Source organism: Pogona vitticeps, chromosome 1 (genome assembly GCF_051106095.1).
Source record: "Pogona vitticeps strain Pit_001003342236 chromosome 1, PviZW2.1, whole genome shotgun sequence".
Classification (NCBI taxonomy): domain Eukaryota; kingdom Metazoa; phylum Chordata; class Lepidosauria; order Squamata; family Agamidae; genus Pogona; species Pogona vitticeps.
The window spans coordinates 305,415,093-305,441,788 of NC_135783.1; the positions used below are offsets into that span (position 1 = coordinate 305,415,093).

The 26,696-nt window shown below is 39.7% G+C and overlaps 1 protein-coding gene across 1 annotated transcript in view; it reads right to left on the reverse strand.

The window, feature by feature from the left end:
• The window catches only part of RYR3 (ryanodine receptor 3), a 420,504-nt gene that overhangs the window by 116,284 nt on the left and 277,524 nt on the right, over positions 1 to 26,696 (reverse strand). The window contains exons 62-67 of the mRNA XM_078391770.1: positions 20,764 to 20,824; positions 17,112 to 17,350; positions 13,737 to 13,818; positions 11,668 to 11,798; positions 7,895 to 8,215; positions 5,278 to 5,518 (exon numbers count right to left, since the gene is read on the reverse strand). Of these exons, the coding sequence (XP_078247896.1) occupies positions 5,278 to 5,518; positions 7,895 to 8,215; positions 11,668 to 11,798; positions 13,737 to 13,818; positions 17,112 to 17,350; positions 20,764 to 20,824 (1,075 nt within the window). The remainder of the gene's footprint in view (positions 1 to 5,277; positions 5,519 to 7,894; positions 8,216 to 11,667; positions 11,799 to 13,736; positions 13,819 to 17,111; positions 17,351 to 20,763; positions 20,825 to 26,696) is intronic.

Genomic DNA, 26,696 nt, shown 5'->3' on the forward strand with positions numbered 1-26,696 from the left:
GTATAAGATAAACACCTTTAAAAATGTTTTCAGAAAACATTTACTTTTTCATAACAATTAAAGTTTTAAAAAACAATTTTGAAAGAGATGAACACCCAAAATACATTTTGGGGGAAATCAGGGTAAAGTACACTATTTTGCTCACTGTCATATTATACGTGCTAAGATGTAGGTGCAGCCAAACTGGAGAGACATTTCCAGCTCAATTTTTTTTCAAATTACTTTCCTAGTTGCTCAGTTTAACAAGTAAGAGACTATATTTTTAGAATATGAGATGGATTGATTAAACGAAGTGAACCATGGCTTTGAGTTTGCAAGACCTAGACAGGGTTGTTAATGACAGAACCCAAGAAGCAGGCGTCTTTTAATTTTGTGGATGCTGTCACCTTTTGCAGTGATCATGGAGCCCAAGAAAGTAAAATCTGCCACTGCCTCCATATCTTCCCCTTCTATTTGCCAAGAGGTGATGGGGCCAGTGGCCATGATCTTAGTTTTTTTGATGTTGAGCTTCAGACCATTTTTGCACTCTCCTCTTTCACTCTCATTAAGAGGTTCTTTAATTCGTCCTCACTTTCTGCCACCAGAGTGGTGTCATCTGCACATCTGAGGTTACTGATATTTCTTCCGGCAATCTTAATTCTGGTTTGGGATTGATCCAGTCCAGCCTTTCATATGATGTATTCTGCATATAAGTTCAATAAGCAGGGAGACAATATATAGCTTTGTCGTACTCCTTTCCCAATTTTGAAGCAATCAGTTGTTCCATATCCAGTTCTAACTGTTGCTTCCTGTCCCATGTATAGGTTTCTCAGGAGATAGATAATGTGGTCAGGCACTCCCATTTCTTTAAAAACTTGTCATAGTTTGCTGTGGTCCACACAGTCAAAGGCTTTTGCCTAGTCAATGAAGCAGAAGTAGATGTTTTTCTGAAACTCTCCGGCTTTTCCCATAATCCAGCGCATGTTAGCAATTTGGTCTCTAGTTCCTCTGCCCCTTCGAAATCCAGTTTGTACTTCTGGGCGTTCTTGGTCCACATACTGTTGAATCCTACCTTATACGATTTTGAGCATAACCTTGCTAGCGTGTGAAATGAGTGCAATTGTACGGTAGTTGGAGCATTCTTTGGCACTGCCCTTCTTTGGGATTGGGATGTAGACTGATCATTTCCGGTCCTCTGGCCACTGCTGAGTTTTCCATACTTGCTGGCATATTGAGTGTAGCACCTTAACAGCGTCATCTTTTAAGATTTTAAACAGTTCAACTAGAATGCCATCACCTCCACTGGCCTTGTTAGCCATGCTTTCTAAGGCCCACTTGACTTCACTCTCCAGGATATCTGGCTCAATGTCAGCAGCTACATTATCTGGATTATCTGCGACATCCAGATCTTTCTGGTATAATTCCTCTGTGTATTCTTGTCACCTCTTCTTGATGTCTTCTGCTTCTGTGAGGTCCCAATCATTTTTGTCCTTTATCATGTCCATCTTTGCACAAAAGTTCCTTTAATATCTCTAAGATCTCTGGTTTTCCCCTTTCTATTATTTCCCCCTATTTCTTTGCACTGTTCATTTAAGAAGGCCCTCTTGCCTCTCTTTGCTATCCTGCATTAAATTTTCTGTAACTTTTCCTATCTCCCTTGCATTTTGTTTCCCTTCTCTGCTGTTTGTAAGGCCTTGTTGGACAGCCACTTTGCTTTCTTGCATTTCCTTTTCTTTGGGACAGTTTTTGTTGCTGCCTCCTGTACAATGTTACGAGCCTCCATCCAGAGTTCTTCAGGCACTCTGTCCATCAAATCTAGTTCCTTAAATCTGTTCTTCACTTCCACTGTGTATTCAAAAGGGATTTGGTTTACATTATACCTGACTAGCCCAGTGGTTTTTCCTACTCTCTTCAGTTTAAACTTGAGTTTTGCTATGAGAAGCTGATGATCAGATCTGCAATCAGGCTCCAGGTCTTGTTTTTGCTGACTGTATAGAATTTCTCCATCTTTGGCTGCAGAGAACATAAGCAATCTGATTTCAGTATTGCCCATCTGGTGATGTCCATGTGTAGAGTCGCCTCATGTGATGTTGGAAAAGAGTGTCTGTGATGATCAGCATGTTCTGTTGACAAAACTCTACTAGCCTTTGCCCTGCTTCATTTTGAACTCCAAGGCCAAACTTCCCTGTTTTTCCTTTTATCTCCTGACTGCCTACTTTAGCATTCCAATCCCCTATAATAAGAACATCTTTCTTTGGTGTCAGTTCTAGAAGGTGTTGTAAGTCTTTACAGAAGTGGTCAATTTCAGCCTCTTCAGTATCAGTGGTTGGTGCATAAACTCGGAAAACTGTGATGTTGAAAGGTCTGCCTTGGATTTGTATTGGCAGACATTCTATCATTTTTGAAATTGTATCCCAGTACAGTTATTCCCAATCTTTTGTTGACTATCAGCGCTACTCCATTTCTTCTACGGGATTCTTGCCCACAGTAGCAGATATGACAATCGTCCATTTTAGTTCACTGATGCCCAGGATGTCAATGCTGATTCTTGCCGTCTCCTGTTTGACCACCCCCAGCTTCCCAAGGTTCATAGATCTTACATTCCAGGTTCCTATGCAGTATTTTCCTTTGCAGCATCAGACTTTTCTTTCACTTCCAGGCGTGTCCGCAGCTGAGCGTCCTTTCGGTTTTGGCCCAACCACTTCATTAGCTCTGGAGCTACAGTATTTGTATGTGTCCTCCGCAATTCCTCTGTAGCATGTTGGATGCCTTCTGACCTGAGGGGCTCCTCTTCTAGCATCATATTTTTTAGCCTTTTGTTTCTGTCCATGGAGTTTTCTTGGCAAAGATACTGGAGTGGCATTGCCATTTCCTACTCCAGGTGGATTGCATTTAGTTGGAACTCTCCACTATGACCTGACCATCTTGGGTGTCCCTGCATGGCATAGCCCATAGCTTCTCTGAATTACTCAAGCCCCTTCGCCACGACAAGGCAGCAATCCATGAAGAGGTGACATTATGTTTAATAGTAAAATTTCAGGCTGAAAGAATTTTAAAAGGAAGAATGAAGATAAGTATTCTTGAAAGACTATGGCCAAAATCCACTGCTGCATTTCTACAGCATTGTGTGCTTCCATATCCAAACACAATGCAGTCAGGACTTTCTTCCCTTCCCCTTTCCATTACAGCCTTTCATAGCACCAGCCTCCTGTTCTGGTTTTGCAGACTTCTAGAACAGGTTTATGAGGTGCACAGTAGACTATGGGGGTGGTGGTTGGGGAGGAGAATCAACAGTTTTGGTGAAAGGTTTTGGCAGAAGCAGTGAGAGCTAATGGAAGTGCACTACTGGATCTTGGTCCTGGTAAATATATTGATAAGGCTGACAGTCAGCCAAAATTTTGTTAGGCTTTTTGGTTTTTAAAGGTACAGGACAGATGATAGGAACTTTCTCAACAACAATTTATGACCACGAAATACCAAAAGTTTTTATTAAACAAATACTTAAAATCAGAGGATTGACGAAATGACATTCTCAAGTGCACCCTCACCCTGCATTGCAGATGTATAAGCCTGGCTCAGTTCAAACCACTAAGTTTCAATACATTGCCCCCAGGGAATAAGAACAGACTGGATACTAAGAGAGGAGGGTGTGTCATATAAGTTCACAGATGACCACATGAAGAATCACAGTTCCAAGTCACCCATCATTCTTCATAATAGGATCTGGATAAAACATAGGCAAAACAGTGTCCTGATACAAATGGAATGAAGACACCACCTTTGGCAGAAAGGACAGATCTGGGGAAAAACCACTTTGCGTCTATGGAAGTTTATAAAAGGAAACTTCAAACACAATGTACATAATCCAGAATATCTTCTCACTGACATTACAGCAACTGAAAAGGCTATTTTGTGGGAGAAGAATCTGAAATTACAGTCTCATTTTCTTTTCAACATGGCAAAAAGTTTCCTCCTAAGTCAAGATAATACTACTGAAAGTAATCAGGCTGGAAAGTGAGTTTGCTGAACTTAATGTTTACTAAACAAGAGGGTCCATAAAGAGTGTATGTTCATATAGTAAAGTTGGATGACAAACCAAAATAGCATCCAAGTAGAATAGATGGAAGAATAAGGCCATTGTTTTTCAGATCTACAAGGAACTGAATAATGATGTACATGGCATGAGCCTGGTGGAAAGATATTCTTTGCCTCATATTCAAGGTAAGCTTATCATTTCCACTGGTAAGAGCGGCTAGTGAGAGATTTGTGGGAATAAAGGAAATAGATTGAATGTCAGGAGAAAAAGATAATGGAACTAGACACATCTGCAATTGGCTGAAAAGAATGTGTCTGTCAGATTGATTAAGAAGATCTATATGCAAAAAACAAATGTAGAAAAAGTTGCTAGAGGGGAACTAGAACTTTACAGGATTTGGAGACTATGCTTCTGTTAATGCAGCCTAAAATAGTATTTGCCTGTTGTTGTTGTTGCACCACATCATTCGCTCATATTCAGAATGTGATCTACAATTCCAAGGTCCTTCTCACATGTAGAATTACTGCGCCAAGTATCCACCATCTTATAAATGTGCATTTGGACTTTTTTCTGAAGTGTAGAACTTTCTCTCTGCTAAATTTAATTTTGTTGTTTTTTGCCCAGTGCTTGAGCCTATTAAGATCTTTTTGAATTTTGTTTCTGTCTTCCAAAGTATTAGCTATTCCACCCAGTTGGGTGTCTTTCATAAATCTGATACAGACTCCTTACACCCAAGTCACCTGAGTACTAGTCCATCACTTAATCTACTAAACCACACTGGTTCTCAAATATTTATTGGGTCTCCGCTCAAATCAAGCCATCTGTTACCTGAAATTGTCATATGAGGGATTTCTCCAGATCTCCCTGCTGTCAGAAGTATTATAGTTCAGCTTGAAATGCAACTTTTCTATGATGTCCCCTCAATTTTACAAGGCTTACCCCAGGAAATCCCACCTGTTGCAACTGTTCATGGTATTTGGGTGTCATGAAAAAAACATTTCTGTTTTCCTAGGTTTTTAAAACTGCTAATGTTATATTTTAAACTCAAGAACAATTTTTAAACTGTTTATTTGAACAAATTTTGCTGTTTTACATTGCAGTGTTAGTTTGCATGTTTTACTTTGTTTTCAATATTTTATTTCACTGATATTATTTGTTACCACTTTGTTAACAACATTAGGGACATAAATACCTGAAGATGTAGGGCATAAACTACATAAATAAAGATATAAATAAATATTTGTAGTTATGGATTCACCCACCTGTTGTTGTCTACATATCGGATCAACATAGGATAAAATGCATATAGGTCTCGGCAAAGAACAGCAAATTCATCTAGAATAAGGAGTTCTGCTTCTTGAGTATCAGTCTTACTGTCTGCCTTCAGTTGTTCTTCCTCCATTACAATCTTGATAGCTTTTTTCTTCAGTTTTTCCAATGTTGGAATAAAATGACTTTTCAACAGATCAGGCCTTGCCTTGCTAATGATTGGCTGAGCATACACTGAATACAGAATATATACATATGAAAACACATTTAAAACTTTTCAGTGTTTCCACTGAAGAATTAAATAGCCAAATACATTTATTCCAGTTTGAGCTTTATGCTGGTACTGAACTTCAGGTTTCAGTTCAAAACCATCAATGACACATCAAGATCTGTTGCTATAAGTATGATCTAGTTGTGTTCAGATGCTGTCTCTCCCTATGTATACAAAGAGAGAAGATTGAACTGTTCCTGGTTAGGATAACAGTTTTTATTGTATCTTAACTCACTAGTATATGGAATGGTGGTTTATTCGCAGTGTATTTTATTAATAAACTATGTCAGAAATCAGATTATAATCCTAACATGAAATCCAGCTTGTTAAGAAACTAGTTTGTAGACAAAAACCTATCACAGGTGATCAAATACAACAACAAATCAATAATCACCCAGTCTGGACATCACAATAAACCTGGGTTCTGGGAGAGCCACAATTCACAATTAACAAGTAGCATGGTAGCACACATTGTCTGAATGGTCTTATTGCATGAAAGACTGGCTAAAGAAATCACAAAACTTCCATATTTTCTTTACAACGATGTCCGAACCAATGAGACTGAGAAATCTAATTTATCTTTTTCCTGACAATCCAAAGAAATAAATGTGGGAAAAAAAATCATGGGATAGTTCTCTGGATTATCAGAAGAAAGATGTCAGTACTCAATCCCACTAAATGTAGGCATTATATAAAATAAACTACTGACAGAAGGCTTTTTTTTCTTGTTTAGCTGCCTTTGTTTCTAGGAGGTGGACTTGATCAAACAGTGCACTAACACAGTGCCTCACTCACTATGTGCTACAGTGAGTCTAATTCTTTAGTGTTCTAACTTGTTACGACATTAGAACATGTCTACTCAGTAACTACTAAATAATGCTTCTTTGTATTCACGAAGGCTTTCACGGCCGGGATCTAATGGTTGTTGTGGGTTTTTCGGGCTTCTTGGCCGTGTTCTGAAAGTGGTTCTTCCTAACGTTTCGCCAGTCTCTGTGGCCGGCATCTTCAGAGGACAGCAAACTGTGCTCTGGGTAGGCTTGAGAATGGGTGGAGTATTTATGGCTGTGAGAAGGCTAGTTTGTGAGGTAGGCTATTGTCCTAATCAGGAAATGGTTGATTAATGTGTTTTGTTGTGGATGTATTGTTTTGATAAGGAGGGGAGATTATCTGTCCCTGTGGTTGATGGGTGTCATTAGCTGGTCTTTTGTGTGCAGTAATCCCCTGACCTTGTGGCTGGGTGGAGTTCGTTGACCTTTTGCACTCTGTGTTTTTGAGAGCTGGGAGCCAGGTTTTGTTGAGTTTCAGACATTCCTCCTTCCGGTTGAAGTTTTGTTGATGCTTGTTGATGCTTGTGGATTTCAATGGCTTCCCTGTGCAGTCTGACGTAATGATTGCTGGTGTTGTCCAGTATTTCAGTATTCTGAAATAGAATTTCATGTCCAGTTTGTTTTATGGCATGTTCAGCTACTGCAGATTTTTCTGCAGTGAAATCTGCAGTAGCTGAACATGCCATAAAACAAACTGGACATGAAATTCTATTTCAAAATACTGAAATACTGGACAACACCAGCAATCATTACGTCAGACTGCACAGGGAAGCCATTGAAATCCACAAGCATCAACAAGCATCAACAAAACTTCAACCGGAAGGAGGAATGTCTGAAACTCAACAAAACCTGGCTCCCAGCTCTCAAAAACACAGAGTGCAAAAGGTCAACGAACTCCACCCAGCCACAAGGTCAGGGGATTACTGCACACAAAAGACCAGCTAATGACACCCATCAACCACAGGGACAGATAATCTCCCCTCCTTATCAAAACAATACATCCACAACAAAACACATTAATCAACCATTTCCTGATTAGGACAATAGCCTACCTCACAAACTAGCCTTCTCACTGCCGTAAATACTCCACCCACTGTCAAGCCTACCCAGAGCACAGTTTGCTGTCCTCTGAAGATGCCGGCCACAGAGACTGGCGAAACGTTAGGAAGAACCACTTTCAGAACACGGCCAAGAAGCCCGAAAAACCCACAACAACCAATGCTTCTTTGGTTTTTTTAATTTACCAGATTTCATCCAAATCTATATTGTTGTGGTTGTTGTTCTGTATGCTAAATGCATACATTTCTGTTTTCTGGGGTTATTTTTATTATCTTGGTAACTTGATTTAAGCTTTCTTTCCACATTGTTACTGCTGTATTTAAGTATACTGCAAAAAAATTTCACAAACATAAATAAATAAATCTTGATTATAGAAGAATTAATATTTTCTCAGTGCTAAGATGGATGGATGGACAGACCAAACCATTATTTCACTTAATCTTCAAGAGTTACCTGCAATTCTCTTCATCCAAGTTGCTTCATCTATCCCAAGGTTATTGTTGATGATTTTCAAAATGTTCCCCAGGATTATGCTAAGATGTTCAGAGGTTACCATTGTGCAACAGGGTCCATCATCTTCAGAGATATTTTCAGGCCCTTTTTCCCACCAGTATGATAGGTAGTTACACAGCATGGGCAAGATCACCTCAATCACATGAGGCATTTCAGTGTATCTGGCTCCAGATTCTGCCAAGCTGTTTATTTCTTTCATCAAGCCATCCAGTTGAGGGATTTCTGGACACATTTCTTCTACAGTTTCTGGCATACCTAAAACTTCATATTGTAATGGACAACAATAAAGTTGTGTGGATTAATATGCTTCACATTTGGGACAGCTGAAACACAATTTAAATAATCGTATTTCCACCATGATACTGACACACATAGGCATTTTCTGTTCTCTTTTTTACTTAGACAAGAGATAGACAAATTCTTCATGCCTAGAAACATGATTGATTAGTTCCATTTACTGTTTGAAGCAATGGATTTCTAGCTGAATGGTGTGCATTCAGCTTTAAATCTGTTCCATATCAACAAGTCCTAGTTATCACAAGCAGATGAGGTAATAAACTTCACCACTTCAAACTCCTACTCAGGGGCTTAATAAGACCGAATGCAGTACCATAATGAAAAAAAGTATTGTATGAAATGACACATAACAGTATAGATTACTTTTTGCTGCCAGAATATTAAAAACAGGGGAATCTGTAAAATATTAACAAGGTATGAATAAGCTTTAAAAAAATGCACTATAATAAAGGAAGTCAAACAAAATATGTCTTCTTCAAAATTGGCTTAAGTGAAGGGCTACATAACAGAGATTCACACTTTATGTATGTGTGACCTCTAGAAAGACTTTTTATCATTGTAAATCTTCATTTACGTAAAGGCAGCTTGATTCTCAGATAAAATAAATACATTATAAATTAACTTCAGACTGAGACCTGTTCCACTGAGAAATCGACATTTATGGTCACTCATCATCAAAGTGAGCATTGGAATATTCTCTGAAAACCAACCAGTTTTTCTCTCAACATTGAAGCAGAAGAGATAGAAAAGATTTGCCTGAAACAGTTGCATGGTGGTATGATACCTGTCTGCAGCTTAAAGGGAGGGGCAGAGTACCCACAGCCAAACCATTAGTCCTCCCTCCCACCTTCCTTTCTCCAGAGCAGAAAAGAGATGGACTTCCTTGGCTTTTGTTTCCTGCTGTCACTCTACACATCCTGCATGGACTGAGATGCCACATTGCACACCTCTCTTTCTCACAGGAAACGAATGTGTTTGTTTTAAGTGCTTCATGACCTCGTTTAGACCATTAGATCAAAAGCGAGAACAAAAGCAACATCTCAAAAGCCCCAGGACAAGACAATTAAGAATAGTAACTTGGAAACTGTAACTGAGATGTATCATACACATACCAGTACAAGTTAGAGACATGTTCTTCCTGTTAATTTGCAATTCTTAAACTCAATGAGAAGCAACTGCTTCATGAAGATGAGAATATCCTCTAGCCACTACAAAGAACGAATATACCATAGTTAAGTCACAACATTCCTTATACTTGCAGTGGAAATGGGTCCTTTCTCTTTGGCATCTCTAAAAATTACAGCAGCTGCTAGGGCACCTGGCATCTAAATTAGCCATGGCCAAGGCAAAGATATCCAAATTTATTGCTCTGTGTGAAGAATGAAACTGATTCAGTTAGAGAGGCATCAACAACAAAGTTGGCAGAGATGACAGGGCTTCATGTGTGATAATGTGTAAACTCCCAGGCATAGTGGAAGCAAAAGCCTCTTATTCTAGTGACATGTACAGATCTACCTCACCAGGGTCGTGCAGACAATGTTTTATATCATTGTGTTATGCTGAAAAGAAATATGTAATGAGAGGTTCAGATGCCCTTGGAATGCTTGAGGTAACTTTTGATGGCAATACTTGACATCTAATTGAGGCATTTTTTTCTCAGCAGGTTTATGTGGATTGGGATAAAAAGCAGTATTGACTCTCCTACCCTGTGAAACACTAAATAGATTTTAAGAACATTAGGACAGCAACAGCAATGCCCAGTTAGAAAACATCTGTCCCTACGGTCAATAACACAAGTCCTAGTGGTCTGCATACTGAAGGAGTGGTCACCAGGCACATTACTGAAAAGCATTTCTAAGATAGAAATTGAGAGAAACTTTGTAGAAAGTATGAAAATGAGACCAATCATGGCACTCAGGACTCTGTTTAAGACTCAAAAGAGAACTGTGAAATATAGATGGCTTCAAAAAGACTAACCTTCTGAAGAGGGTTTGATTTTGCAATGAGCAACTATACCATACCAAAGCCCTCTGGGGGTCCAAGGGAGAATGTTGATGTTTCTTTTTTCCATAGTATTAGAAAGAGAAATATAAAGGTTGTTGTTGTTGTTTAGTCGTTAAGTAGTGTCCAACTCTTTGTGACCCCATGGACCAGAGCACGCCAGGCCCTCCTGTCTTCCACTGTTTCCCGGAGTTGGGCCAAATTCATGTTGGTAGCTTCAATGACACTGTCCAGCCATCTCATCCTCTGTCGTTCCCTTCTCCTCTTGCCTTCACACTTTCCCAACATCAAGGTCTTTTCCAGCGAGTCTTTTCTTCTCATGAGATGGCCAAAGTATTGGAGCCTCAGCTTCAGGATCTGTCCTTCCGGTGAGCACTCAGGGTTGATTTCCTTTAGAATGGATAGGTTTGTTCTCTTTGCAGTCCAGGGGACTCTCAAGAGTCTCCTCCAGCACCACAGTTCAAAAGCATCAGTTTCAGTGGTCTTCATTTGAATTCACATTCTGGATCCCTGATATATGATTTATTGTGCGATTCATACTTCTTTTCTTGGTTCCAGCTTATTGAAAAGAAACTCTCTTCTCTTCACATATCCCTGGAATCCTTGATAGATATGAATCTCACTACGGCTTATTCCACAATCAAGGACAAGCTCTGTCACGCCGAATTCAATCACCTATGCAATAACCTTAACTCTGTATGCTCCCCCCTTTCTGTTGGACTTTTTCCACCTCAGGATCACTGTCCCAAATATTTTCACTCCCTAGTAAATCCACATCTAAGAAGAGCTTTTATGTTAGCCCGTTTTAACATATTTCCTTCGGCCACCCATGCCGGTCGATTTCTCAACATCCCTCGTGAAAAAAGACTTTGTTTCTTCTGCTTAGAGACGCCTGACACCCTGGCTCATATACTGTTTCAATGCCCTGCTCATCACCACCTCCAAAATTTTTTCCTTGAACCTTGGATCTCTTATTTTTCCAATTCTTTTGAGTCAACTCTTTCCATTTTCATGAGCGATGAATGTAATGCCCTGACTGCTGCTGTTGCAGGTTTCTTATCTGCAATTCTGAAATCGTCCCCTGCTTCTCGGTCCTAATTTGTGAAATTTGTGCAATTTTACTTTTCCTATTTTGCCTGAGTTGCTTGTGTTGTTGTAACTTGTAAATACCATTAAAGGTTTCAGAACAGAACAGAACACATCACAGAAACTTTTGTCTTATACACATCCACAGACTAGTGGATCTCTCCATATGAATATAATGCTGTATGAATTTCAATATTTATGTCAGAAGGGAAGATATATCAGCACACTGAATAAAGGTCAGGAAGAGGTCTAAACATTGACCAAAAAAAGGATGCAATTTCTTTCAGTCCAGTGAACTCCCCCCCCCCAAAAAAAAGCAGAGAACTTACTGGCTCTCTCTCTGACCGTTTTCATGTTGAAGACAGAGAGGATGTTGTAAAGATTGAGTGAAGGTTCAAGAAAGGCTACTGGAATGGCTGCTGCAAGAGAAGCTAGGCACTCACCAAGAGCTGGTCTTTGTCTGTAAGATAAAACACAATAAATAGGGGAAATCATATGAGAAACTCTTATACAAAAAATCCTCAGAAATGTAAGCTATTAAATTCATACATTGGCTAGAATCCCATTGTGTGTTTAAGGTTTGTGTAACTTGCTTTGGCTAATTGCAGCTAATTGACAAGATGACAGAACAAGTCTCAGTTGTATGCTTGGCCATAAACTAAATTGACAAACTGGAAGGTCATCAATTAGCAACCGTGAGCTGTAACAAGTTACACAAACCTTGCATGAACATCAGTAGGTTCTAGCCTTTAAATTAATTTTTAGCAACATCTCTGGATTATGTATGCAGAGAAGGGGGGGTAGCTTTGGCCCCTAATGTTTGCTTAGTTGATCTTTCATATAGGAAATGTTTTCACATAAAGTAATCCTTGGCGTGAGTACTTTTTCACCCAGAAGGCAATGTCACATTAAACAATATTTTGTGGATAATGAGAAACAACTTATCAGAAAATTCTTTTACTACTGTAGAGTGCATGAATGAAGCTCCTCCCTGCGGGACCATCACTTAACAGAAATTGTCATCTTTTTTTGTCCCAGACATATTTCTTTGTAATTTGCAATAATCAACCATACTAGCAGTAACTTAAAGATCTTTTTTATATTTAGAGTATTGATTTGGGCTGGATCAGACTAAAGGTCCTTTTAGTCAAGCATTCTTTTCTCACTGTGGCTAACCAGATACCTAGGGGAAGCACAGGAATAGGACCAAGGATGGAAAGAATACTTGTTAAATTTATAATTTATGAATTTATTTATGCTGTCTTGACACCTAAGCAGAGAATTTTCAAGTGCCACAATGTTCTCTGTCTCTGGTATGAGAGGTTTAAATTGTGGCAGCTACTACAAGATCCTACAACTCTTTACTTCTTTTCACAGCTGGTTTTGACTTGGAGGAAACATAGCTACTGGGCTGCTGAATATAGAAAGGGACAGCAACTTCCAGGAGGACACAGTGGGACCAGCAAAAGTTTCTTTCCACAGTGACATAGCTGTGGGATTTTTGAGATCACTCCCTCCTTTTTTAACCAGACTTATATTTGTGCTTTTTATGGAGTAAAATCTTTCTGGGTGACAACTGTTCAAGACTGTCATTTTGATTAGGCAAGATACATCTGTCAAAATTGGAAAATAACAGGCCTCTCTTCAGAGAGAGATCCATCTACCCCACAGAAGGTGGACAGAAGTTGAACAGGAGCCAGGTAGAACTGGTAGATATGAGTATGGGCTGGGTGGAAGAGACATGCTTGCCCTCCAACAAACAGTGAGAGCAGGAGGCAGCTGATCCTTAAAGCGACCCAAAGCAGCTGGACTGAAGTGCTGAAGAGGTGGCAGCATGATCACCTTCCAAGAACTGGTGTGAGGGAAAGGAGACTGGCACCAGTGTAAGACAGAGAATGGGACTAGAGAGAGGGAATACAGCAATCGGAACAAAGTGGCTCATTCAGCAACAGCTTGAGGGAAGAGAACGAGGTTGAGGTGTCCACTTGGGTGGAGGTGACAGCCACAACCAGTGGAAATAGATGGATATTTTCAATCTGCCTTAGTGGGACTCAATTTATTTATTTAATTTATATGCCGCCCACACTACCCAAAGGTCTCTGGGCCTTTACTTACCATTCAGTTAAGTGTTTACTTACCATGCAGTACATGATTCAATGGGCCTACTCTTAGTTTAGACTAGCAATATGATGCTGGCTGTTTTATTTTAGCAATTCTGATTATATGAAAAATTTGAAACAATAAACCAGAATACTTTAAAAGGTAACACAAGACACTGTGCACTTTCATTAGAAAGGCTACTTTGTATATTTAACAGTTACATTTTTTGCGACTGTTACTATTAAAGTAGTAATACAGTAGGAGTAATATTTTTAAGTACATGCTTTCTCTGAAGTACCTTTCAACATAAATATTCTTTCCAGTTCCAAGAGAGTATAGGCTGCAAAGAATTCTGTAACATGAAACCTGAATATCACCCACTGGAAAAAAAGAAAGAAATATTATTTTGTTCAGGCTAACACAGACTCCTAAAGCAAACATTTTGGACTATATGTGATTTAGTCAAATGATGGCTAATTCTTTTACTTGGCAACACCTTTATAAATTGATGTTTAATTAAATTTTATTTAAGTTTGGAACTCTCAATTTTCCCATTCTCTTAATATTCACCTAGTTAAAACAACAGACAAATGTCTGCACACTCAGGCCAAAATGCAAAGATGAACACTATAAACCTACAAAGGAGATGCTCAGATGAAGGAGAAAGAGCATGTCCCTGTCCTGTCTTCTAGCATGAAAAATTCATTCCCAGCATCTGACTGGTATAATCCTGATATGAAACAGGTTGATTATATTTATCATATGGTAACATATGAGCAGATCTTATGCACATTTGCTTAGGCCAAAATTTCGGTTTGATGTTCACCATGAGGGAGATCCCACAAAGGCCTAGATTCTGGCCATCGAAAAATCTTTTTTTTTAAAATCCCAGCCACAGTCTGTGGGCCCTCGTATTTGGTCCCATGCATCCACCACTAAATCAATGGGCACTTTTGGTTTAGGCTATCGCAGAATTATCAAAATGCTAAATATAGACTGAAGAAGCACCCTAGTTAATCAAGGCCTATATTAAATGACCATTAAAAGAAAATCCATACAACACCTGTGCACATGATATAAAATAATTAATCATCATCATCATCATCATCATCATCATCATCATCATCATCATCATCATCTTAGAACTGCTGAGATGGAAGGGACCCTAGGGATCATCAAGTCCACTCCCTGCCAAGCAGTCCTTTTAGGGAGAAAGGTGGGATATAAATAAATAAGTAAATGAATGAATGAATGAATGAATGAATAAATAAATGAATAAATAAATAAATAAATAAATAAATAAATAAATAAATAAATAAATAAATAAATAAATAAATAAATAAATAAATAAGGCATAGCAGAGAATCAAACCCCCAATAAGATATTTAACCTGCTGAACTATCCAGCAGTTCTTTGAATACTGTTGTCTTCTAATTACCATCAAAATGTTTTATATCATGGCTACTGATCTCCACTCATCTGAATTAGTCTCTATTCCCATTAATGCCTAACAGGAAATACGTATTTTCTCTTACATTTACTGGTGTACCTCATAACAATTTGAAAGCAAAACCCACTAACATTAATTTAATTTGTACTGGCAGTGTTCACTGAGGACTTAAAGAGAAGGCAAGATACATTCATTAGATCACTTTTAAAAAATCACAAACAGAAGTGAGTTTTCACACACACAACCCATGGGTTTTCATCAAGCTGGGCACCAAAGACTTGGAGATGGTACTGTGTATCATTGCTTTTGAACTGTGTACATAGACCACACTATTTTTTCCCTCTTTAGAGTAATGAAAGGGATTGGCAACCTTTACTTCTGCCTTTAGAAAGTGAATAACAAGTGATATGTCAACAAACAGTCACTGCCCCCCAATGTGGGACAGGTTACACCTCTAGAATGATAAGCTATGGGAGTCCTGTGAAAGAAAATTAAAATTCTTACTCTGTCTGCAGATAAGAAGTTGTCTTCTGGCCAAACAAACTGAGAATCTAGACATGCTCAGGAAGCCATTGCATTTATTTATTTATGGAAACTGTATACCAACCAATTTAGTGAACCACTACTCTGGGTGGTTCATGCACTTAAAAACATATTTTCACTGCATATGGTTCACACCCATAATAAGTAATGTTTTACTAGCCTATTTGCTTCTACTTAGCATCCAGAGCAGCAATATAATGAAGCAAAAATTAAGCTATTTTCAGATGTTGCAACAGATGATAGCACATCAAAATATTGCAACACCTTAAAGACTAACTCCTATATTTTAAAGTGAGCTTTTGTGGACAAGTTCACTTCCTCAGATTTACGAGTGGGACTGCATGCTATACTGTATTTCCTTACTAACCAGTGCAACCTTGCAAGCCCCATCAGATTATGTTACTCATATGTTGTTCTTTTGTTTTATCTACAGTTTGGGATTAATTAAACCACCAATCATTGTCACTGTTTACCAAACAATGCTTCCTGGGAGGAGAAATGAGTATCAACAGGGGTCATAATGATAATTGCCAGCATGAAATGCCACACAAGCAACTACTTGTGCCCAAGAAATAAACAGTCTCTTTGTTTTGGGACCATGTATAACTGTATAAATATTTGCTATGCAGGCCCATTCTTCACTCTGAGCAAATGGACTTGTCCGCAAAAGCTCACAGTAAAATATAGCAGTTAGTTTTTTAGATGCCACAGTGTTCTTGCCTTCTTTACTTTTTAGTTTTCTTTTGGTTTTGCTTGATATACTTCCCTGAAAATAAGACAGGTTCTTATATTATTTTTTGCTCCAAAAACACATTAGGGCTTATTTTCAGGGGATGTTTTACTTTTTTCATGTAAACAATCTACATTTATTCAAATACAGTGATGTCATCATCTTCTGGTTGCTGCACAATGGTGGAGGGCGGGGTTTCACTTAACTGGGGCTTATTTTGGGGGTAAGGCTTATATTACGAGCATCCTAAAAAACCTACTAAGGCTTGTTTTCAGGTTAGGTCTTATTTTCAGGGAAACAGGGTAGCACTGACTAATATGGCTACCTTTTCTAAAACTAGATTTGAATAAATATGATTAAAGTAATAAAAAAACCAAGTGCATTAAATGCTATATATAAGGCTGATGTACCCGTTTGAGCGGGCACTCATAAAAGGAACTCCTAGAAGATCAACTGATGCCATCTCCTTTCTCCTTTTCTCCAAAGGGCCAAGTGACTTACCTGGCACAAGTCAGGGTTAAGTAGCACAGTGGGTCCTCTTGAGGCTCAAGGAGAATATCATTTCTTACCAGTGATTGATCTAACACTGTTCACATCATTTTCTCTAGGAATTCTGGGATGATAGCCCCAGATCTATCTACAGTGGGGAATAAACATTCAACAGAGCTACCAGAAGTGCCCACCATGCCCTGTACTAAGTATGTTACTAGAACCTTTATGGACAAAAGAAGGGTGCCATGCAGGAATGTGCTTTGCAAAGCATTATTTTAACATTGCGAAGTACAGTATGTTCTCCAAGCATTCCCCATTTTTCTTGTTTGATTAAATTACTAAAAAACAACAACAACAAACCCAACCCTCAAGGTAAGCAGAATACTCATGCACCCCCTACCCTAATTATAACAGAAACACCCTTCCGCAAAGAAATAATTAAACCGATAAAGACTTACAAAGCAAGTCAGTGCCAAAATGATGCTGAGCAACGTGTTCAAAAATGGATGTTAAAATAGGCAGCAATGCCACTGTTGTGTAGTTGATATTTTGTGAGACCCCTTTAATTTGTGTACGAGAATGAGTAAATTTTCCAAGTTTAAGATTTTCTGATGTCTTCTCTAGGTCTTCAGCTGCATTTTCAAAGAAGGCACGCAGTCCTGCTTTAACTAGTTCTGAGCCAGATTTCATAACAGTTCTAAAAGACAATTTAAAAATATTACTTGGAAATCAAATAGTTACATAATAAATTTAATCTTATACAATTATTTTTGCATAGTTTTCTGTGTTATTCACATATATGCCAATAATTATGCTTGAAATAAATGTTCTAGATATATTAAAGTTTGAAGTGTACATATTAAAAATGCATAAATTCAAAGTGTACAATTTCAAACTCATTTCAGGCATTAAAACTTTGTATATGTATAACAAAAACAAACAAAACTCAGCATTTTAAAAACTTTCCACATTTTGCATAGATTCTACGATCAGTCTACTGCTCACGTCAGCTTTGGATAGGTATCTCCGTATTTTCAGAAACTGACAAACCCAAAGTCAACAGAAATTATGGTTACGGTTCTTATTGTATCAGAAATCCTGCATCTGGGTTACGGCAGTTGGCACTTCATATACCTAATATTCCTCCAAGGATTGCAAACTAGGAGTAAGAAATTTCTCTAGAATAGGGGGTGTCCAGCGTGTGGGATATGTGCTTGGTCTAGTAAAGCCTTGGACTGGAAAGGTGCCCAGAGCAGAGAAGATCTTTAGTCAGGGAATCTGAGTGGACGAGTGGGTAACTTCCTAGGACTTGTCTCAAGGGGAGAAAGTCTAGTGGGAAGGCTCTGAATCTCAGATTGGGGTGGTTAGGATAGGGACTGGCTCTGTGGAAACCATTTCTGGAGGGAGTTACCCAAAGCAGAATCTGTGGCTGGTTGGCTAGCTTGTCCTGAGCTCAAGGGAGAGGGCTCTGAGGGGACAAAGCGAAGGCCAAGGGCAGATAAGCTGAGGGGGGGAGGTATGTAGCATTCAGCCCTGCCCTCACCTGTCCGTCACAGCTGAGCAGTGGAACAGCAGCCAATGAGGGGATGGAAGGTGGTGCAAAAGGGGGAGGAGCTGAGATATAAATGAGGGTGTATGAGGTGTGTGAGAGGAAAGACGAGGGAGAGTGTAGAGATCTGAGTGAGAAGGCAATGTGTTAATGAGTCAGTGAGAGCAGAGTCTGTGTATTAGAGAGTTCAGTGATTGAAAGAAATTGATTATCTAATTGTGATTTACCTATTTCTTTTATGTAATCAAATAAACAAGTTTAAGTTTTAAAGTAAATACAAGTGTCAGTGAATATTTGGTATTGGAGCAGCAATACCTGGTGGCAGCTACCTGAAAAGAGGAGTGAGCACATACTGGAGGCCTGAGTTATTATAGGCTCCAGTGTGCCCGCTACATAACTGTTATGTAGCGGGCACACTGAAGCCTCTAACAACTCAGGCCTCCAGTATGTGCTCACTCCTCTTCTCCAGTAGCTGCCACCAGGTATTACTGCTCCAATACCAAATATTCACTGTACCTTCTGAATAAAACATTTCCAACACTCCTGGCATCTATATGGTTTCTCCCCTGTGTGGCCTCTCTGATGAGTCACAAGGTTGTCTCTCCATGCAAAACATTTTCCACACTCTTGGCATTTGTATGGTTTATCATTAGTGTGGACTTCTTGGTGTCCATAAATCTTGAAGAAAAGGATTATAACCTGATTCATACCAGGGACCTTTAACAAAGGGGTTAGTGTCCTTATGGTCCTGATTGTCCACACCAGTATCTATCAGGGGAAGGGTCTCCTTGTCTCTTCCCTCCAGGTCGAAGGGGTCGGCTCCCTCCATGTAGGGGTCCCAGGGTCCAGTAAACACCTCCTCCAGATGCCATGCCCATCTCTCTCGCTCTTCCCTCTCAACTGCTTACTTCTCCTCTCTTAAACGCCTCCGCCACTCTCTAGCCTCTGATTCCCCAATAAGAGGGTCTTTGAGGTAGACCACAACTCCTTCTGTAATCTGCCTCCTCCCGAGGCACTCTTAAAGGTTCCCCTTGACAATTTTTGTCCAGTTGTGTCTGACTCTAGGGGGGCGGCGCTCATCCAGCTCTTCAAGCCATAGAGCCAGCATTTGTCCGAAGACAATCTTTCCGTGGTCACATGGCCAGTGTGATTTAGACACGGAACACTGTTTACCTTCCCACCGAGATGGTACCTATTTATCTACTCGCATTTGCATGCTTTCGAACCGCTAGGTTGGCGGGAGCTGGGATAAGCAACTGGGGCTCACTCCGTCCCGTGGATTCGATCTTACAACTGCTTGGTCTTCTGACCCTGCAGCACAGGCTTCTGCGGTTTAACCCACAGCGCCACCACGTCCCACCCCGAGGCACTCTTACTTTCTCATATTTACCAGTCCAGGGATCTTCAATCCATATTAACTCCCAATCCCTGGGTATGGCGTCTCGTTCCCTTTTTACCTCCCCATTTCCTGCCTCCACTAATGGTCTTCCTCTCTCCTCAGTTCCCGCCTTTCCCGACCCTGTTTGGGTAGCCACTGAGAGACTCCTCGCACCCCGTTCTAGATCCTGGGTGTCTACTCCCTGATGTATTGTCACGACGCAGGGAGTTGTAGTCTCTGTCTGGGTCTCCTGCTCCTTCCTAGGGGAGGACGACACTCCGGCAAGAGCTTCAGTCGCCTCACCTCTGGTCTCACACACTGGAAGCCACAAGAGCAAGGATTCCTTGTTGTGTCTGGCTACATAGCAGGAGCAAGAAATAATGCATTTTCCTCACTTCACACTTCTCTTTCTCATTGAACCAAAGTATTTGGGAAGCCTTCTTTGTGATCCACTTGACACTTCTACGAGACATCTGGGAACTCTGTCCCCGCAAAAGTGGAGGTCTTCCTCACATCCTTTGATTTAATGCCAAAGAAGCTAGTTTAAAGAAAATCTGTGGAGGTATTGCCACTGCTGTGCCACTGTGAGGCAGCAAGAGAACCTTGAGAACATATGGGGGAAAAATACAAAAGCTGTTAGGAATGCATTCAGCCCATGGCCTATGTGCTGATCATCTTTACCGTAAAATCTCTTAAGAGAAAACATGGTTAGGTTAGGCATCCTTCAGTCTCGAAAGACTGTGGTGTCGTGCTCTGTATGGAGGACTTGGAACAGCGTCTAGTGTGGCTGAAGAGGCCAATTCGAGAGTGGCAATCTCTTCCACACTGAAGACAAATCCAATCTGTCCCCTGTCCAGCTCCCTGGTTTTGCTGCTTTTGTGACTTCCTCTTTGCCTCGGCCTGCTGAACAAGGGTCTCTTCAAATTGGGAGAGGCCGTGAAGCACTGCCTGCCTCCAGGCTGAACGGTCAGATGTCAGGGTTTCCCATCTGTTGAGGTCTATTCCTAAGGCCTTCAGATCCCGCTTGCAGAGAAAACATAATATTGCAAAGAAATGTTCAAACCTGTTATCCTTACATATAGCATTTTACATTAGGGAGGAAATTTGTAAGAAGATAACTGGAAAAAAATGCTGTAGTGATTTAAAGGGGAAATAGAACAGGTTAGCATATTAGGTAACTTACCTTGTATCTATTGTCTGAGCTAAGATGTGTAGACAGCTAACCATTGTAGTAGCATCACTACCTGGTTAAAATGAAAGAAAAGAATATACTTTGTTGTCTAAAAAGTTCTTCAAAATTAGATTTTTAAAATGAAGAGTATCTAGAAAATGATGTCTGTTGGATTTTATTTTCTTCTCCTCACTTTACCCATTAGATTAATGGATATATAATCATTAGGTTAATAGATAAAGCACAGAATCTGCTCCAAAATAAACCATTCTGCTTCCAATTTATTTATTCCTTCCTATCCCTAATTTATTCTGAGTTATTTATTTAGAGATTACAGAGAATGAAATGTTGGATACTCACCATGAAAATATCTTCTGGGGAAATCCAATTATTATAGATTATGAACTTCATCACCCAGTGAACCAGCAGTCATATGATACAGTTAACTATTTTACCTGACAGTACCTCAATTCCCCCTTTACTTTTTATTGTACAGCCAAACGGTGAAACAAAATTGTAGTTGAAGAAAAATAATTACAAAAACAATCTAGGAGAAATAACAGTTGCTTATCTAAAACTGATAATTGAATGCTACCATTAAAAAAGGCTGGATATGGGGTTTTCCTTTGTGCCTCCCCAGAATGGACTTTCATAGCACGTAGCCAGAGTTCCACTCCCTAGTTAGTGTAGAGGAATACAGTCATTGTGGGACACACTCATGATCTGATGACTTTATTTATGCGACTACTCTGAAAGTCATGTAGAAATTGTATCTAGGGGCATGCATCTGTCAAAAATTGCATCTGAACATTAATTAGTCTATTTTGTAATGCCAAATGAAAGCTATTTTTGAAAAAGCCACTGATGCTGCCATTGATCCAGTTTAATTAATTGTTAGATTCTTGAAAATGTGATGCTTTAGCTTGACATGCTTTAGTTTATGCATATCTTGATCTACCATACTAAAAGTTGATCAAAACAATTTGTGCTGTGAGAAAGTTCACAAAACAGAAATAATGGCTGGACTCTAGTAGTGAGTTGCTACCAGAGTAGGCCCACTGAATCAATGAAGATCTGGTAAGTCAAGATCTGTTTAAATTAAATGGATTCAAAGGGCCTGTTCGGCTTGTGACTTGCAATGAAGTATATCCAACTTTGTGAATGATATAGCTCAAGAGGTATACACTTTAAATGCCCACCTGACAAGCAAACTGTGCCATAATATTCCTTCTGTACAAAAAAGTTTTGGATAAAAAAGCAAAGCAAAGCGTGCTGCTTATATGCCGCCCCATAGCGCTTCAAGAACTCTCTGAGCGGTTTACAAGTTAATTATGCATGCTACACATTACCTCCCCAGCAAGCTGGGTACTCTTTTTACCGACCTTGGAAGGACAGAAGGCTGAGTCAACCTTGAGCCGGCTACCTAGGATTGAACCCCAGGTCGTGAGCACAGTTTTGGCTGCAGTACAGCAGTTTAACCACTGCGCCACGAGGAATGACATACACCTCTTGAGACACATGAAAGGCTGACATTACTTTAGGTACAAAAGTATGAATCTAAATGGAAAGCACTCCATTCTGATACACAAGGTGTTGTAATGATTGTTACTAAAAAAAATCACATTTCAGAGACAGCACACACAGTGGCACCCTCAAAGGGTGGTTTGGCCAATGAGTTGGGCACTAAATTCAAATTCCAAGAGAAAGTCTATGCCTTGTAGATAGTGGCAATACAAGTGCCTCATTTAAAAACATTTGTGGTACTGTTTTGCATGGAACCTGTATCAAGTTCCAGTCTGGAAATTGCTGCTTGCCTGTTAAGTGTGTTAGGTATTAGTACCATATCCAGAGCAGACTGAAGAGAAGATAATAGGTGAAATAAAGATGTAAAACAAATGCTCAGTGTTCTTTTTCATATATCAGTGAACAAAAGCTTTCTTGGTAGCCCCTTACATTCTTGAAGCAGATGGATGCCTGGAGGATAATAATGTATTTATTACTACAATTTTGTAATGCAGATCTTTCATTGTAGTTGTTTAGTCATTAAGTCGTGTCCGACTCTTCGTGACCCCATGGACCATAGCACACCAGGCTCTCCTGTCTTCTACTGCCCCCCGGAGTTTGGTCAAAGTCATGTTGGTAGCTTCAATGACACTGTCCAGCCATCTCCTCTTGCCTTCACAAGATCTTTCATTATTTAACTCTTAACTATCTGGTGGTTAGGCAGAGACAGCCTGGATCTGGATGTAGAGTGGGCTACTGTGGCAGCAAATCGGAAAAGGAAGCAATATTAGGGGGGCTTGATTGATTGCTGTATCTCTGACAACACTGGATGCCTGGGTAAAAATGTAACACCTCATGCAAGTATTGTTGCTTCACTCTGAAAAACACCCAGAGAGAGAAGAGGAAGCAGTGGGAACAGAAATAGAATACCCAGTTGTTGTTATCTACTGTGAAGTCACCTCTGACATATGACAACCTTATGAATGTGTGACTTTCAAAATGCACTGCCATTAATAACACTGCACAGTTCTTGTCAGTTCAAAAGCTATAGTTTCCTTTCTTGAGTCCACTGATCTGATGTTCATTTTTTCTTTCTTCCTACTGCCTTCTAGCACTATTGTCTTTTTCATTAAGTCTTGCCTTCTCAATGTGCTCAAAATATGACAATCTCAGTTTAGTTGTTTTTCTTCTAGGGACTGTTCAGCTTTAATTTGGTCTTAGATCCACTTGTCGGTCTTTCTGACAGCCCTTGGTATCTCCACAGCTCTTTTCCAACACCATTTTTGAATGATTTTTTTTCTGTCCTCTTTCCGCACTATCAAACTTTCACATCCCTGCATAGTAATTGATGACCTTGGTCTTGGCCTCCAGTAACACATCTATACATTTGACAATCTTTTCTCATTCCTTCATAGTGGCCCTTTAAGTATCAGTTTTCTTTTGATTTCTTGGTTGCAGTCTCTGTATGAAGTAATTATTGAACCAAGACATACAAGGTATACAAAATCTTTAACCATTTCATCCATTTCTTCATTGTTAATATTAAAGTTAAGACATTTCTTCTCTAGTCAGGATTTTTGTCTTCTTAATGTTCTTCTCCCACAGGCCCACTTTTGCACTTTCTTATTTCACAGAAATTGTTTCTTCATTCACATGGCATCAGCTGCATATCTTAGATTATTGATGTTTCTTCTTACAGTTTTTACTCGTCTTTTATATTTATCTAATCCAGCTTTCCAAATGATATATTCTGCATACAACCTGAACAAATGGAGAAATAAAATACACCCTTGTCTGGCACTTTTGTCTATGAGAAATCATTCTGTTTTCCCACTGGTAAAGTCATTCCACTGAGAGCAATTTTCAGAAGTTAGAGACTTCCTCCATGCTGCAGCCCTCAATGGCTTCCCAATGATGAAAAGGATTCCACGGGAGATTCAAGGATAAGAATCAGAAATGTTTAATTTCAGAAATATTATAATGACGAATAACATGAACCTTATGTAGCATAACATACAGTAGTTGCTTTCAGTTATAGTGTAATGGTCTAAATATTTCTATGTCCGTTCCTCTAGTGTAGCTCTGCTGGAGGTGGAAGAATGAATTGTTTAAGGTATGACATTTCTGTTCAGCTGAATACTCTCCCTCAGTACCAGAAGATTGATATATTTCTTGGACTACTTCCTCACTCTTCTGATCCATTAAAAACTCCAAAGCATGCACAATGGAAATGGAGAGTTAAATATAATCTTTTGATTTCCCCCATCTGCTGACTCTACTGTTGGACCACCTGGCAGATCACGCTAGAGAATGAAGAAACAGGTGCAGTAAGAGATGCAAAGATGCATCAGTATTTCAAATGAACAATTCATCTGGCTGGTTCAAAATGGCTGGCAGCAAAGAAGAGGAATATGCTTCTGCAACTGTAATGGCAGATGCTGATGAATCTTGAGATCCATATTTAAATTCAGCAATTTTATTACCTCCTCCATTCTCTGTGTTTGAATGCTCCCTATTCTGTTACTAAACTACCAGTAGTGCTTCCCAACCTTGGGTTCACAAACTTTCTTGGACCAGAAGGCCCAGAAATCCTGGCCAGCACAGCTAGTGGTGAAGGCTTCCATGGTTTTAGTCCAAGAACATATGGAGACCCAAGGTTGGGAACCATTATCTAGAACAACAGATGATACACAGTTAAAGTGTTCTCAGATGTGCCAGCCACATTTCTAACAATCTGACATTCCCCCACTCTTTAGGTTTTACTATTTAATTCTTACTCTACTAATATTAGAACAGAACAAGCAATTGGTAAACCATGATTTCAGAGAAAGGTAAGAAGTCTGGTGATTTTTAAAAATTGAATAATGATTGAGAACTAAGGGAAAAGCAGAAATGAAAGACCTAAGTAAAAAATGGAAAGAAAAAATACTGTTGGGTGAGCCCAACCAGTAATCTAAGGAGGAACTTGGTGCAGGCAGTAGAAAGAAACTGAAAGGGGGAGTTGGACAAATATCAATTAAAACATTTCATTCTACCGTTAAACTCCTGCCTCTCTGTGTGTAGCGAGACACATAACCACCAATCACTGGATTTCTTCTCTATGCCACACAGAGAATGGAGAAGCTATTATCTAGAACATCCAGGGGAACAAAATGACACAATATTAGAAGTGGGTGTCAGGATCTGGCCCACACCTATTTAAGGAGTGGTTATCCCTTCCAGAACTTGCCTCAGCAACAAAGTTCTTTGGTCCTGCTGTGGTGTGCCTTGCTGCTCCTGAGTACTGGAGTCCCTGTGCACCTGCACCTTCTCCTGCCTTGGTCCCTGCTCTTGCCTCTGCTTGCCTCTGTCATCTGTATGTCTGGATCCCAGTGTTCCTGCACCTGTTCCTGTCCCTTCCTTGGTCCCTGCTTGCTTCTGCTGGTTGTCCTTGTTCCGGCTCCATGTTCCCAGTCCTGTGACCTGGCTCCCAGCCCGGGGCTCCCACTTCCGCTTGGTCACAGCCAGCTGTGCAGTGTCTTTGAACTCAATACCCTGTATGGCAGACTGGGTCCTGGTACCCTTGTCCATGGCGAGAGGCTGCCTGTGATATCTCTGACTTTTGACAGTGGGTAGGATCAAAAGGATGCATTCTTTAGGATCTCCTTCCTAACAATTTCCACTAGCAATTGAAAGTGGCAGCAAGAGAAAAAATGATTGGGATTGGACCTTACTTTTCTTTCTTTACAGCTCTGGATTTCTTCTAACCCAGTAAAAAACTACAAAGATCCTTCCATAGCATTTTTATTCTGCTTTCAGATGGCTCCCATATCTTTCATTTCTCCTTTACACCTGCAGAAGATCCTTATTAATGAATAGCCATGGTCCCTGTTTCACATTCCGAAAGCATTTTGGACTATAGTGTTGGAAGCAACATATTCAGTTTCTCCAGTTGCTGGGATGACACAGCCACCTAGCGTTTCCACAGTTATACTGCTGCTTTCTCTGGACTGCTTTTACCTTCTTCAAGCTCTCAAGCAAATACAAGCCCTCTTCCTGCATTTTACAGCTTCTGTGACCTGGGATAGCTCCCAACTCCCCATCATAATATAATCAAGGATTACGTAATCATTTATAGAGTAATTTTGTACTTTTGTTAATTTTCAATATGACTAAATCTGCAGATTTCATTATGACATTTCAACACTTCTGAAATTTACAGTTAGATTTTATATTTTTAAAAATGTGCAACAATTTTTTCTGCCTTGCTTGTTCCCAGCATGCCTACTTGCTATTCCACTTAGGTTTGGTGAAAACTAAAATCATCATATTACCTAGTAGTGTCTCATTAGAATCATTCTTTGTCACATCACAACACATGACTTCAATATCATGTCAAGCTTTTGAATATCAAACTTAGACTTCTAAACTCTTCCTTTCACCCACTTTTTGAAACATTGTGC